This window comes from Lissotriton helveticus, chromosome 7, assembly GCF_964261635.1.
Source record: "Lissotriton helveticus chromosome 7, aLisHel1.1, whole genome shotgun sequence".
Taxonomy (NCBI): domain Eukaryota; kingdom Metazoa; phylum Chordata; class Amphibia; order Caudata; family Salamandridae; genus Lissotriton; species Lissotriton helveticus.
This window is the reverse complement of record NC_136068.1, coordinates 1,551,458,197-1,551,473,639: the sequence shown is the minus strand read 5'-3', so window position 1 is coordinate 1,551,473,639 and position 15,443 is coordinate 1,551,458,197. Positions and strand designations below refer to the sequence as shown.

The 15,443-nt window shown below is 45.0% G+C and overlaps 1 protein-coding gene across 4 annotated transcripts in view; it reads left to right on the top strand.

Moving 5' to 3' along the window:
- Nucleotides 1-13,629, top strand: part of LOC144770486 (uncharacterized) — a 369,390-nt gene extending 355,761 nt beyond the window's left edge. For 3 of the 4 annotated variants that reach the window (XM_078655029.1, XM_078655027.1, XM_078655030.1), the window contains 3 exons: nucleotides 6,934-7,191; nucleotides 8,876-8,943; nucleotides 12,144-13,629. In XM_078655029.1, coding sequence (XP_078511155.1) covers nucleotides 6,934-7,191; nucleotides 8,876-8,943; nucleotides 12,144-12,224 — 407 coding nt within the window. In that variant the 3' untranslated portion in view covers nucleotides 12,225-13,629. The remainder of the gene's footprint in view (nucleotides 1-6,933; nucleotides 7,192-8,875; nucleotides 8,944-12,143) is intronic. The other variant, XM_078655028.1, reaches the window with a different exon arrangement.
- Nucleotides 13,630-15,443: the final 1,814 nt, after the last annotated feature.

Genomic DNA, 15,443 nt, shown 5'->3' with positions numbered 1-15,443 from the left:
ACAACCCCATATGAAATCAGACAGCATATATGTAGTCCTGTGAAACACAGGTAATGCGGAAAACAGTTACAGAAGCCTCAGCAACACCAATATTTTGGCTCTGGCTCCTCTACCGATTGAGGACAGTAGGAGGGAACACCAGAAAACACAGATTTGCGTGAGACTGCTAGTATTCTGCCAAGGTTTCCCTCTACTAGATCCTCATCCTCATCAAACATTCACCCTCAGATGTTTTAACATGACTTCCTTCTATTCCAGTCTGGTTGTTGGCAAAGTTATCTGGTCCACCACCACACCAGGCCTGAGCAGGAACAAACAGGACGTGGGCCATTTTATTCTGAGGCAAGAGAATGACCCCAAGTTGTCTAATTCTAACATAAGCACTGATAGGGACTCGTGGGGGCTACGGATATACCCAACAGCTATCCATATTGATACCCCAGTCACACTCGCTCTGTCACAACAAACACGCCAAGGGTTCCATCATGATAGCAAAAATAACGGGAGATAGGATGCATCCCTCCCTTGTCAATGCTGAATCGTTCTGATAGTCTGGCCAGTTTTGACCTTGGACCAAGGGTCACAATAAAATAGTTGAATCCAGCTACGAAACTCCAGACCCAACCCAGCCTTCTCAAGTGTTGCTATCATGTAAGGCCACCCAATGGGCTTGAAGGCCATTTCGATGTCATACGACACCGCTAAAAGTATATCCTCACCATCCCTACAGATGTTCAGAACCTCCAGTAACCGTCTGATGTTCATAAAAGTGTTGCAGCCCGGGATTAACCCATTCTGGTCTGGGTGTATCAATGTTAGCGGTCCGGTAGAAGTCTATTAGCTAATATATGATTCAAGATCTGATAGTCCTGGTTCATTAGTGAGAGTGGCTTATAGATGCGTACATGTAGGGGGTCCTGGGCCGGCTTGGACAATACAATCAGCATCTCCTGCGTTGAACATTGACAACATCCTAACCTGCTTCGCTACTTGATACAAAGCTAGTAATTGGTTTGCAATTTTTACCCTATAGATAACATAGAATTCCACCAGGAGGCCATCCATTCCCATCTTATTCCTTGCCATTTGATCTATCATCAGCCTAACTTCCTTGATTTGTAGAGGTTCCTCTTGGCACCGTACCTGTAAACGATCAATCTAGGAAAATTGGTATCCTATCAATATAGTCTGCAACGTCTGCAGGCCCACTCCTTCTTCTGAGGCATGTAATGATGTATAGAACAGCATAAAGACATTGTTAATAGCAACCTGAGTTCGCCACTATGTTGCTCCGGGCTCTAATAGCAGCAACCTGGGGCTCTGGTGGACTCCACACTTAGTAACCAGGCCAACAACCTCCCAGCTCTGTCCTGAAGGTGCAAAACATATTCCTTATAATCAGTGTTGCCCATTCTGTCAAGTAACTCAGCATGCTTTAACCACAAGCCCCCAAGATGCCTGGCCAGTGTTAGGAGTGTTATTATTTGGCTTTCCATGTGCCTTATATGTTCTGCAGCTGATAGTTCTCTGTTCAATGTATGTTTTATATCCCAGGAGACATACACAGTTCCCTCAAATAGTCATATTAAAGGCATCCCAAGAGATAGTACCACCTGTTACTGATCCCTCGTTTTCTGCAAAGTATTGATCTATGTGTATGCCTTAAAAGAGGTATCCAGCAATGCCTCGGGCCTCATTTTCCATGTAGGTATGCATGCTCTACTCTACCCCATTCCAGGGCCAACTTTAACGGACTATGGGGCATATTACCAAGGGCCTTACCGCCGCTTTAGCGGGAATTTTTCCCGCTAAAGCGGTGATTATTTTATCGCCCTATTACCTAGCTGTCGCTAACACCAGTAAGCGACAGCTAGTAGGAGATAGCGATTATCTTGGGGCCCACTTTGCATGTCAGCGATAATTATCGCTATTGACATGCAAAGTGGGCGTGCCAAGATGTTAGCGATTGTAAACAGTCGCTAACATCGCTGTCTCCTATTACCTACAAAGGCGTACTTTTGGAAATATTCGCGCTAAGCGCAAATATCTCCAAAAGCTAACGCCTGCCCAGAGCAGTTCTTAACCATCATAGATCAGCCATTACTGATGTTTCATTTGTAGTGGTGGTCCAAATCCTTTACCAGTAACAAATGGTGTGGTGCTTGTTGTCCCAATGATCAGGGGACCAGCCGGATTTACACCTGGGTTTGGCCAGATGATAGGACTGATCATTGAGTCAATTTTATGGTAACCCATTGCTACAGTGTTTGGATTTGTCAACCACCTGTGATTCTCCCGAAGGGTGTTGGGTCTTTCTATACACAGTGTTCACTCTTCATTATAACACGCTGTCTCCATGCGATTTATACGCTCCGTGATTTTGATAACTCGGTTTGACAGTGAAGCCATATAATAGATCTGGCAGACCCTCTGTTTTCTTGTGTTATATATATCGAAGTAGCTGGGGATAATAATCAGGTACAGGTCTTTAAAATATATATCCCTTGGACCCTCTTTAAATTGTTTTGTTGTTTGATATACAGAGCAGTTCTTAGCCATGTTATCCAATGGTAGGTGGATAACATGGCTAAGAGCATTAGCTCGGTAATGCATGAATATCGCTGACTTTTCAGCGATATTCATGCATTACGGCCGATTTTTATCGCTTTTGAGATAAACCTTGATAATAGCAAGGTTTATCTGCGATAAAAATCGGCAGAGCTTGGCGATAATAATATTGCCGCTAAGCCAACACAGCGATAATTATCGCTAGTTGTTGGTAATATGCCCCTATGTTTGCACAAAATTCATCCCAGATACTCAGTGTTCAAGACCTTCGAGCACATACCCCCATTGCATAACTATAGCTCTATTCGGGTAGACCAGCAAAGAAAAGGTTATTCTCTAGTCTTAGGATATATTAGTCTCAATGCATCAGACGGCCTCATTCTTTCCATCCAAGACGGAAAGTGTTGCATTACTTTAATGCTTGCCATATTTGGTAGGGGGGATGAGACCTGTAAGAAACTGTGTCACGAATGCAAGTGTAATCACCCCGCTACACACTAAGGACCAGTATATCTTGCAGCAGCACTGGGATAAAAGTGGTCAAAATGCGGTGTGCTTAACATTCAGGGTGTGACCTGTTATAATTGGCAAGGAATCCCCATCCAGGATACCCTCTATTACTACAAATGTACCCTCAAGGTAGATGTCAGTGCGTGCACTGCAAATGGGATTCCTGTGGCAATCCAGATGAGCATACCCCTCACATATGCCAAATATGTGGTGCCATACACAAGCCACCTCCATCTTGTGGCAGTCTTGGATCTCCTGGAGGCATTTAAAATGGGTGTTTCTATGTCTTTTGTGCGCCAACAGCCTCTGCCTTTTTAGGGGGCGGACATCCCTTTTACATTCCATATGTGGTACCCATCTTTCAACCTGTGTCATACCAGAGGATGAGTGTGACACATTTGCAGTACATTCTGAGCCCCGTTTCACACACAACTTCACTAATACTTCTCTCCAATGAGGTCTCCTTCAACCAATGCAACATCTCAAACTCCCACATCAGGCAGGTGGCAAACACAAGCCACCACCATTCAAACATTAAACTAACATCTTTACCAAACTTAGATTTCCTTTAATATCCAGTGTGATCTGGTTTTGAGGTGCACGGAACATTCAAAGCACTACTCCATCACTAGCCTCTCATCATGCATCATACCCTTCTCAGAAAATATCACCATGGCATATCCCATATGCATTGTAATAATATAACATAACATAACATAATAGGACTTTAATGTGAGTGAGGAGGGAAAAAGAAAACAAATACATACAGTAATGCACCAAAATAGAGAAACAGCGTCAGACGATTCTCAGCGTAAGGGCAGGACCTTGCATGTGCTCAGCCTCTGACTCACCGGTGTCTGATTTTGCTGTGATCCACACAGAATCATGTTCTGATGCCAACAAGTCAACTCAGTTGGCATTTGTTAGCACAATCACAGCCACCACTGTAGCATGCTCCTTAGCTGCCTGTTTCATCATGGGGCGATGCCCAGCCCAGATGGCGTCTGAAGAAATGTGATTTGCTGTTCTCTATGACACTCAGCTTTCAGCTTAACAGGGTACAAAAGAACATAATGTAGATCTCGACTGTGCAACCAGTGTTTTATTTCAAAGAAGGAACTATGTTGGCCTCAGACTTTGCTAGTGTAATACTGATAAATGGTTGCCCATTTGCCACTGATGAACCAAAGGTCCTTTGAGTGGACCACATGCAGTATCAGATCCCTTCTACAGAGATGAAATAACCTGACCACTATTGGCCTGAGCATGACTGCAGTGGGGTGGGGGGAAGGGGGGCTGATGGCATGGCACTCTATGTACCCTTTCTACAGAACAAAACGTTGGGGTTTTAGCCTACCACATCTTAAGAGAGCCAATCTCCAATGAACAGTTATGTTGGCGCTCGCCTCCTGCTCCAGGAATCACATGAATTTACATATTATTGCACCTGGGGCAGTCCTCAACTTTACCATCTTAACATCCTCCGACTTACCTTTGAGTTGTAATTTAATTTCATGCATCATTGGTTTTATGGAGGTCAGGCCCAATTCACTTCTGTCCATAAGTTTCCTATGTTCAGCTTTTAGGAGACCTACATCTATTTCTACTGACCCTATTTTGCATTTGAGTGTATCTTCCCTGTCCAGGATGTCCTGGAGGACAACATTGAACTCCCCTGTGTGCATATCCAGTTTCACCTCCATGTGACTTAGCACATCAACATTTCTGTAAATATATGGACATCTGGCAAAAGGAGAACCCAGCCAAAGTCATCAACAAAGCTATCATGACCTAAATCTGAGGTAATCAAGACAAACCATATCTTGGACCTCTCCCAATCATGCTTCAGAAGCAACCACAGCTCCGAGACCACTCCCCGTGCTGCTACAGATGACATCCACACCCTCCTAGACCAAGACAAAACTGCTGTCCTTATCCTCCTGGACCTCTCTGCCACCTTCAGCATTCTCTCCCACTACACCCTCTGTATAAGACTCCACAACGCCAGCATCCCTGACAAAGCCCTAGAATGGATCCGCTCCTGCCTCACCGGCAGAACACAGATAATCAGACTTCCACCATTCAAATTAGAACCGACAGAGATCAGCTGCGGAGTGCTTCAGGGATCCTACCTGAGCCCCACCCTCTTCAACATCTACATGGTCCCACTTCCAGTCATCATCAGAAGCCAGACTCAACATTGTTTCCTTCACCAATGACACCCAGCTGATTCTTTTCCTCACAGATGACCCCACAGCCTCCAAGAGCAACCTCCACAATGGGATGAAGGCAGTCGCCACCTAGATGAAGGACAACTGCCTCAAGCTTAACTCAGACAAGACAGAAGTCCTCATCCTGTGCTCCATCCCCTCCGCCTAGGATGACTCCATGTGGAACGCAGTGCTCGAACCCCCCCCACCGCACCCATGGACCATGCATGAAACCTCTGCATTATTGAGGACTCCTAACTCTCAGTGAACCAACACATCAATGCCGTTTCATCCTTTGCTTACACATGCTCTGCCTGCTTCATAAGTTCTTCAAGTGGATCCCCACTGAGTCCAGGAAAATGGTCACCCATGCGCTCGTCAGCAGCAGACTCGACTAAGGCAACACACTCTACACCGGCTCCACCCAGAAAGTCCAAAAGGAGCTGCAGAAGATCTAGTATGCCTCCGCAAGACTCATCCTGAACACTCCACACCATAGCAACATCACAGGCCACCTAAGAGACCTTTACTGGCTACCCATCAACAAAATAATTACCTTCAAGCTCCACATACACACCTACAGAGCCATCCACAACATCCTCAACCACCGTCTCTCCTTCTACACTCCCACCAGGCATCTCAGCTCTGCCCAACTGGCACTGGCCACCATCCCACAGATCCACAAGACCACGGCTGGAGGAAAATCCTTCTCCTACCTTGCCGTGAAGAACTGAAACTTCCATTCCTCTGCACCTCATGAAATCACCAACGCTGCCGCAATACAGGAAGAACCTCAAGCGGCTCTTGGACTGAACTGCACCACTCAGCGGCATGAGACCCCCACGGGGGAGTAGTCGCACTTTATAAGAAATATTATTGACCATCATTGCAATCTTGCACCAACCTGTCACTTATGCGCCTAACATGAGTTAAGCAAGACAGGGGGAAACTTCTAAATCCTGTCTTTTCAGTTGATCTGTAGATTTTCATACAGTTTTCTTTAGACTAAATTCTGGCAAACTGAGATTCTCCATAATCCCTCTAACACAGAACCACTTTGCCCATCCAGTTTGAGTTCTGCCACATACATACGACTATCCAGAGACGAGATAACATCGTTCAATGGCACTGCAAGGATATGCTGCAGTGAAAAGCGGCTTCTTCCATCTCAGGTAGGGTTGGGCATTAATTGGCGTAATTCTCTCTAGCGCAATTACTGCAAAATTATTCGTCATTATGCGTAATTGTGTGACAATGATAATTTAACATTTAACACCATTTTTGTACTGCAAAACGCACTCTTCCTTCCAAAATGGGCCCAGGATGCTTTTTGCACTAGGAAAATAGCATCAAATACTACCGGAAACAAACTGCAGTAGCCAGAAGCGACTTCCTGTCTCTTAATTCATTGTTTTTGCCCAAAATTATTTTCCATAATTTCACATCACAAAGAGTAATGTGTAATTACTAAAATTACTCTGATTACTCATGTATAATTAAAAATGTTCCCAAGCCTAATCTTAGGTCGGTCGGTCGATGTATATTCTACTATTGTTCAAACTGGTTCCTAGCTGTTGTAGAGTTTCTTGGCCTAGAGCACGATACTCCTACTTAAGTGCTTACCTCCTTCTTCTTTACGTTGCAGACCTTGGGCCAGCAAGAATCAGATGTTACTCATCATCTGGGGGCTACACATTGAGTGTTCACTTGGAATGTCCATTGAAGCCCTTCACTGGGCTGTGGGTTCTCGTGGATGGCAACTACACAGCATATACACAGACGTGTGGCGAGGTTTCGGTGAACGATCTGCAGCCGGCGCACAAGTACCAAATAGCTGTGGAGTTACTGTCGCAAAACAAGACCATTCTATCCCCATCTTTGACATGTGAAACGGACGGCACAGGTAATGTGTGATTGGTAAAGGTTTTGTGAAGCATGGCATCAGGCATTAGGTATATTCGAGGTCTTAGGCTGTCGGGAGCAAGGTAATAAGGGCATAACCTAGGCATAAAACCACATGAAGATGAGGTTTCCATGTGACCCAGTATTCTCAAGTACTTCTGCACTCTGCACTTCTGCACTCCACATGCACCACTACCACCACAACACTATTGAATCTCTGCGGTCACACCTTGCAGGTACTGGTTCAAGTGGGGGCAAAGGAAAATTGTCATGAGTTTGGCTGGAGTTCAGTCTCTGGCCACTGACTTCTGGGTTTACTCCTTCCTTTGTAACAACTTTACAGTGCAGTTGATTGCAGCGAATAAAAAAGCGCAGGAAGTTATTAGCCATCACAATTAATTCCATTTGTCGCCTGTTTTATACTTGGCTTTAAAGAACATTAGTGTGATTTATCCTGTGGCACTGCAACTCACTGGTCGTATCTTTAATATGACAGCTTGTGATTTTTTTTCTTTAACCTGTTATACTTCTACAACTCTTAGATGAGCGGTTTTCGGAATCAGCTGTAGTGATTTTGGATTAAATATTTCGAAAATATGAACTCAGTGGCATTCTTTTGGGGTAGATGTAAATGACTGCCCTAAGGCTATTATACCTGTATACGTATGGCCATTTTCTACTAATAATCCTCACTAAGTGCTTACATCAATATCCCGGTTTGGAAAATAGCATTAATCCCCGTCACGAACCCTTATGTTTAATATATCTTAGGTTTGTAGGTGAAAAACATGTAGTGGGAGCCACATTCTCTTGAAAAGTGCATGCTACAAGTTCAATGCTTGAATTGGTGACTGACCACACCGGTAACTAATTATTTATAGCTATGCAGACTGTGTACCCTTCCCTTAGATTCAATAACCCCCTTATTTGGGGATCTATTTCTGCAAAATAAAAATTTCAAATGGCTCTAGCACACAGACTGTTTTTTCTCCCCTCGCATAGGGGCTGAGGCCTACTGCTCTTAGCCAGACTGCAATACCTCGTATGGCAGTCCGAGGCAGGAAAAACAAGCTTCAGAGGGAGTGGGCCTTCAAAGGCATTATTCCACTGGCTCTGTGGCAGATGGGCTACTGGGTGTTAGTATTCTGATGGTGGAGCCTTCAAAGGTGACTGCTTATGTCCCACTTGCTGGAGAGGCCTCCTCAGACAGCTTTCTACACCTGCCAACCTGTGCATGCTCACTGATCAGCTTGGGTTCTGCAAACTCACAAACAACATAGAGCCTGGGCGTGGGAGGTCCTGCTAGCACATAAACATGTGTGGGTGCAGTAGAGCAGAGTGTGGTGCAGATAACTTATGTGGCTCAGGAATGTGTCCTTGGTTCCAGTCACTACAAACAACAGCACAATTTAAGTAATGTTAATAACATAACTTCCATTTACAACATTTTTATCTGGGAACTACTTTGATGAAGCTTATGCCAGTAGAGTCAAGGTGAATGGTCTGCTCATACTTGAATATGCACCAGTCTGCATGCAGAAAAATTAATCATTACAGTGGAATTCTAAGTAGGGCAGCAAGAGCTAGCAAATTGCAGGCCCATGAGTTGTTAACATTTGAATGGTATGTGTTGTATCTTTCCAAACCTGCTGTAACCACATTTCTGTTTCTGATTCTTGTCACAGGAAAGATGATTGCAATTGCACTTGGTGTCCTCCTGCCTACAGTTCTCATTGGATGGCTCATTTTTCATGTAAGGACAAAGGGCTAGGAAGAATGTTTGGATGTTGTAGGTTAAGTGACTGTACCGTGACAACCATCTTGGTTTACCTCAAAGCTGATATGGCCGAGCAATGCAAAGCGCACATATCTCTTGTGGCAATCCTCCCTCTCGGTCATTCTCTCTCTCAGTTCCGCAAATAAAGGGCTATAAACACGTTATGTGCCGCCCAGTCAATGGCTGGATTTTCCCCACAGTCCAGCTACCAATATCAGTGACTCCAGGGGTGGGGAAACTCTGAGCGGCCACTAAACAAAGACGATGGACTGGGGAATTAGTAATTCTGGGCCTAATTCCCTGTTAATTCCTTATTGCGGGGCAGACTTTTTTCCAGATGTTCTGACTGCTTTTCCTGAAAGCTATGAGTAGAAATTATGAAATTCATACTGTTCCTGTGAATCTCTTAGTTCCAATGGGGATGATATCTGCTGTTACCGGCCCCATCAGAACTGAGAGGCAGCTCATGAGGGCCAAAATGTCACTTTGATAATGTCCTGATGCAGGCCTCTTTAAAGTATTCTGTTTCACAACAATAATCTCAGTGACAAAGCTTCTCTTCCCAGTCTGTCTGTTCCTTGACTTTTCTCTGTATCTGCTTCCCGGTCTGCTTCTATCTCTCACCCCTTTTCACTGGATTCCTTCTCCCTCCTGATCACATATCTGTGCCAAATTCACCTTACTTTATGTCCCTGGATCCCTCCTCCTTCCTTCCCAGTCTCCGCCCCTCACCTTCCCACTCATTCTTATCTGTCTCTCTCCGGGCTCTTGTGGAAGGCCACAGAGACCTTTATCAGTCCTTCTCTCACAAACCACTTCCCCTTTGCCCTTTCTATGCACTACCAATTTCTAAGGTGTGGTTCGTGCAGTTTGCATTTGTTGGTAGAGTTGCACCCTGCACTTCCAGTGAGGTATCCCATAACGGGAGCCATTTAAACCTGATCACGCTCTCCACTCGTGGGTTCTCATGTCTTCAGCGATTAGTATATGTTCCTTAGAGGGAGTACTTCACACCCAGAGTGAGTTCATGGGCAGAATTAAAGCTTCCCTACAATCCCTCATTTTGTCTGCACGGTTAGATTTGATGATTCCTCCAGTCACTTTGCTTGACGCTCTTAGTTTTCCTGCTTTTTGTTTCTGGGTAGATTCAATGGTTCTTTCTGTCTATTTGCTTGCGTCAATTGTTAGATTTGATAGTTCTCTATGGACTCCTTGCCTATCTCCATGGTTAGATCAGAAAGTACCGAACCATTTATACCTCGGTTTTGTCTCCAAGGTCAGATTTGATATTTTCTTCTGTCTCATTGTTGGTCTCCATAGTACGACGTCTCAATGCGTTCTTCAGTGTGTCCACAAAACCATGGGAGATTCACTCCACCCCTGGGCCTGCATGATTAGAGGGTTTTTTTTAAATAAAGAATTTCGATTTTTTTCCTTCAAAACACAATTATTTCACTCTGAAATGCACTGAGGTTAACCAGTCCTTATCAAGGTGAGGTTTGATAGTTCTCTCTACTTGTCTCTATTGTCAGCTCTAATGGTTTTCTTCACTCTCTCCACCTGTCTGTATGGTTAGCCTTGATAATTCTCTTCACTTTCTCTTCCTGTCTCCATGGTTACCTATCACATTTGTCTTGTCTCTCACCTCCTGTCTCCATGGGTTACTTTGATTGCTGCCTTCACTCTCTCCTCCTCCAGTCTCCATTATAGATACATTTGGCCCTTCAGTCTCTTCTGTCTTCATGGTTAGATCTGATGCTTCCTAGTCATCTTCACAGCTCTCTCTCTGGTTAGATTGCATAATCGCTTTTGGCCTGTCTTCTTTAAATTTACTTCCCGATCTCCATGGGCAGCACCAGTCGATCCTTCAATGTGTGCTCCTGTCCCCACCACCAACTTTCATGTTTCACTGCAATCTCTTCTCTTCTCCCTCAGACTAGAAAAGCATTGTTTTGAGCCTCTCTTTCTGTCCCATGTCTAGATATAAATGTTCACTCCATGCTCCCATCCTGTGTATATAGATTCTGTGACTTCTGTGATCTCATATTGCAAAACGACATTTTCCTAGCTAGCATTTCCCCCACTTTCTGCAAAATACATTCCCATGCTTCCATTACATCGCCATGGTAGGGCTGCCTTTCCCTGATAACTCTATAAATGCCATGGCTGGTGCCTGTTCCTGAGATCCTTAGCTCCATGGCACGTAGTCCTGCACCCGGTGATTCTTTTTCAATTTGCACGGTAGACTTGATTGAAACCTTTGCTCCTTCGCCCTGCGCTTGGGTGTCCTGGTCCTACGCTCCCTCTTCATGTCTCCACTGTAGGTCTGATCAACACATCATTTCTCCCTGGTGGGGTTGCCTGGGTCCTATGATACATTATCAAGTCTGTATGGCAAATAGTTTTAGCCTAAATGATCCTCCCATGCCTGTCCCCATGGTAGGGTTACTCATACTATACCTACACATGTGTACTTTGCAGATTTGATGGGCTTATGATACCTCCTCCTGTCTCCATGGTAGCGTGACTCCTCCCACTAATTCATCCCCAGGTTTGCTAGGCAGAATTGGACAAACCCGTCAACCCCGCACCTAGTCTCCAATGTGGGATTTTGCGGTCCCTGGACTCCATCCTCCTTGCTCCTTGCTCCATGGTAGAATTGCCTTGTCCCTTGGTCCCACTTCAGGTCGCCATGATACGCTTGATTATTGCCTAAGATTCCTCTATTTGTTTCCAAGTTAGGGTTGACTTCTTTCCTCCTATCTTTTGGCTTGAATTACTTGTCTTTGTTTCTCTCTCTCCCATGCAACTCCGATTGTGCTCTTCTTATTTCCGCCAAAGGTTTTGCTTGACTCTCCCCCTAGGCTCCTGGTTGCATTCCTTCAGGTTCCATTATGACTCACTTCTTATCTTGGAATTCATTTTTTCACTTTTATCATGTCTTCCCACACCTCAGGTATTGGACTATTTTATCTCTTGTGATAATCTTTATTTCTCCTGCATTAGAGATCTTGGTTCTGATACTGGACCCTCTCACATCAATTGCACGACTCCGTGAAACTCCTTCTATATTCATGGCTTAATTTGTGCCGCCTTTCATGTCCCTCTTTATATATGAATATGTTGCATCCCTTTGCACTCTTGTATCTGAAATCTAACAGTCCCTTTTTCCTCAGAAGCTCAGAAAACGAAGGTCAACACAACCAAGACATCCTGGCCGCGAGCAAGAGGTCTGTCTGGAGATGAGTAACCTTTGAGAGAGCCAGATTGTTTTCCATGTCGGGGAGGAGGGGGCCATTGACAGAACCAAGAGGCGCCACCTCAAAGAATCACATCTCAATGGAGGACGAACCACTCAGAATGTGACCAGATCTGGCTTGGACAGCATCTGCAGTTTGAACTATATTTAGGGGGCAGGTGATAAGTCTGTTCTTAAACGACAGTGCTCCAAACTGAACTGCTACCTAAGAAGATGGGGCGCTTGCCCACTAGCCCTTGACCTTGCAATGCTCTCTGTCTTTGCAGTGCATAAGTGGTCAAAACGCGGGTCATGCAATGTAAAAAAAACATCTCTGTAGCTGGAAATACACATTTCAAGCACTCAACTGTCCCGCAACCTCATACCTGGACAGAGAAGATCTCCTTTTCGTCTGGGCAGTCTTCACTCCACATCCGTGTTCTATCTTAAAACATGTTGAACATTTTATGTAATTATTGAACAATTATGTCACTTGTTCCTTGAAATACCGAAATCTCAGCCTGTCCTGCTCCGTTTTAAAATATTTCTAAATATAATATGGATAAACCTACTAATATTTTCAATTTCGCCTTACCAAGAAGTTTCAGGGGCTTGTATGAAACAACCCCCTCCCCTTCACGACCTCTTCCTTTCAGCCATTTATTTATTGCTTTCATACTACAAAAAAGCACAGAGCAGTAACGCCTGCAGTCTACTTTGGCCTTCTCTCCTGCTTTTTTAAATTACACACAATATTGATGACACACCTTGTTCTTCACCATCCCCTGCTCTAATATTACACAAAGTACTCATTTGGAGAACCTTCTATACTTCCCATGTATACATTCTTCCCATATTACATACAAACATGTGGCATTGGTACCCAACCAAACGAAGATTTTCACCCTAAGTCGCACTGAACAGGGAGGAGCTACCGACTCCATCGTTGTAGAAGGCTGTATTTGCAAGAATATAAATGATATATATTTACTGTAGTATGTGAGAGGCAGCAGTACCGGCGTGCGAGGCTGTGGTAGGTGTGACCATAAAATGCCAATCCTTGGTAGATGTCCAATTGACTGACCCTTTGGTACTTCGGCATTGTCTGGTGAAGAGATGTGAGCTCATCCTGCTCTAGGTCTCATGGAGACTGTGTGTAAGTGATGACCAGTTCTATCAAAACACTGGATTCCATGGGAGTCCACCTTCATCTGAGCTCCGCCACACATCCCTGTGAATCCAAAATGAAGGCGGGAGACTGACAACAGGATTTCGAATTTTTATTGGGCAGTCGGGCACTTTGATCTTTGTGTAGAAAGATACAAATCTCAATAGAATCGCTAATCATCACTGCAAACCGAATGTGACAAACCTAAAAACGGTCCACTAGTAAATAAAACCGAGTGTTGTTTAGTGTGTGGAAATCTGAGGTGTTGTGGAATGTAAAACCCTTGGTCCACCTTCATGAAAGTTGATGTTCGACCATTTTGCTGGAATGGCCATTAGCAAGAGGTGATTCTAGGGCATGTTTTCGTCCTTTTTCCACTGCACTCCATGTGTTTTCTCTGCATGGAGGCTAATGCCATGAGGCTCCTGGTGCGTGAGGGAAAAAAAGGGATAGGAAAGGAAGAGAGGAAAAAAAGTGGCTGCACGGAAAGGGGGAAGTGTCTCCTGGTCTTTTCTTATCTATAAGGGCGTTTTCTTGCCCCAGTGGCAAAAGTCTATATGTCTATTTCCCCTGATTCTAAGAGTGATTCTCATCCACTATTTCAGAGAAGGGACACCCTTGTTCCCTCCAAGTACTACTTAACATGGCACAGACAGTGGATGTGAATTCCCTAAGATTCCAGAGCATCACCCACCCATGTACTTCTGTTAAAATTTCACCCTTATCTCCTCGGTAGTCTCCTATTGGTAAGATTCTGAACTCAGTCATTCCTGCAAAAATAGAAGTATTCTTGCAGCCACTTAGAATTCTTTAAGCACTAAAACATTGGTTCTTTCTCTCCACATAGTTGCTTGATACAAAAAACATAGAAAAATATAATGCCACGTATGCACTGCAAAGCTTACCGCACCGCGTTTAAAGCATGTCTTCGAATATCACCCAATTTAATTTTCGATGTAAATTTTATTTGATTGGTTTAGATCTCGTAAGTGATCAACAATATATACAACCATTAAATGTTACTAAAAAGACTCAAGAGAGAGGAGGAGGAGCTTAGCGCGCACCCAAGATGGTTGCCTGAGCTCAGAGCTCCCGGACCTTCGCCACCTCCACCGGTCATCCTGCACCTTATCCTGATTCAGACGACGGGCTTTTGTGGTCGAGACCTTGCTGATCATTTATCCGTTTCCTGACTGCGATTTGGCCCCCGGGAACCGAAGATATGGACTTTTGAACATTTTTGGCCTGCTCCATGGTACTGCCCCGGGCTTGGTTTCTCTGCCAGCCGGGTGGTAATTGAATAACAACGGCCCAGACGAGTCTCCCTTGCCTGGTCTTCTACTTTCAGTTTCGATTCTTATGGTCTGGCCTCATTGACTTTGTCTTGGTCGCCCTGGTCACTTGCTTCCTTCTACTACCGCGTCATCGTTTGGAGATCCGGACTTTCACGGCTCTTTGATTTGCGGCTGGCCCTCAACCTATTCTCCGACTTGCTGCGGGCGCATCGAGAGTAGCCATTTTTACTAGGTCTCAGAATACCCTCCGGGGCGCATGACCTGAAATGGCCACCAAGCCCGAGGTGGAGAGACGCAAGACCAGACCGGCGACTCGGGGAGGTCCTGTGCAGTCCAACGTCATGGATCGATATACCCTCACTAAGGGCTCTCCGAGTGGCATGACTAAACCCCCGGCCAACTTTGGGGATGAATCCCTGTTGGGTGAAGAACCGTCGTTGACAGACGTCATGGGCGCCATTGCCGGGATGAAGGCCGCGCTGGGACAACAGTATGAGGCCCTGACCCACAAGCTGGACACGGTTGCTATAGATGTTACCCTGATCAGGGCGGACCTCGCCAAGACTAACGAGAAGGTCAAATCCCTTGACCTGAAGACATCTAGTCTTGTTACCGATGTCTCTGAATTGCAGACGGAGGTCGGTAATTTGAGATCTGCCCGTGACTACCTCTCTCGACGCTTGGACGATTTTGAAGGCCGCGCACGACGGAACAACGTCCGGTTGGTCGGTGTCACGGAGAAGCCGGACTCGTCAGCGGTAGACCTACTGGTGGA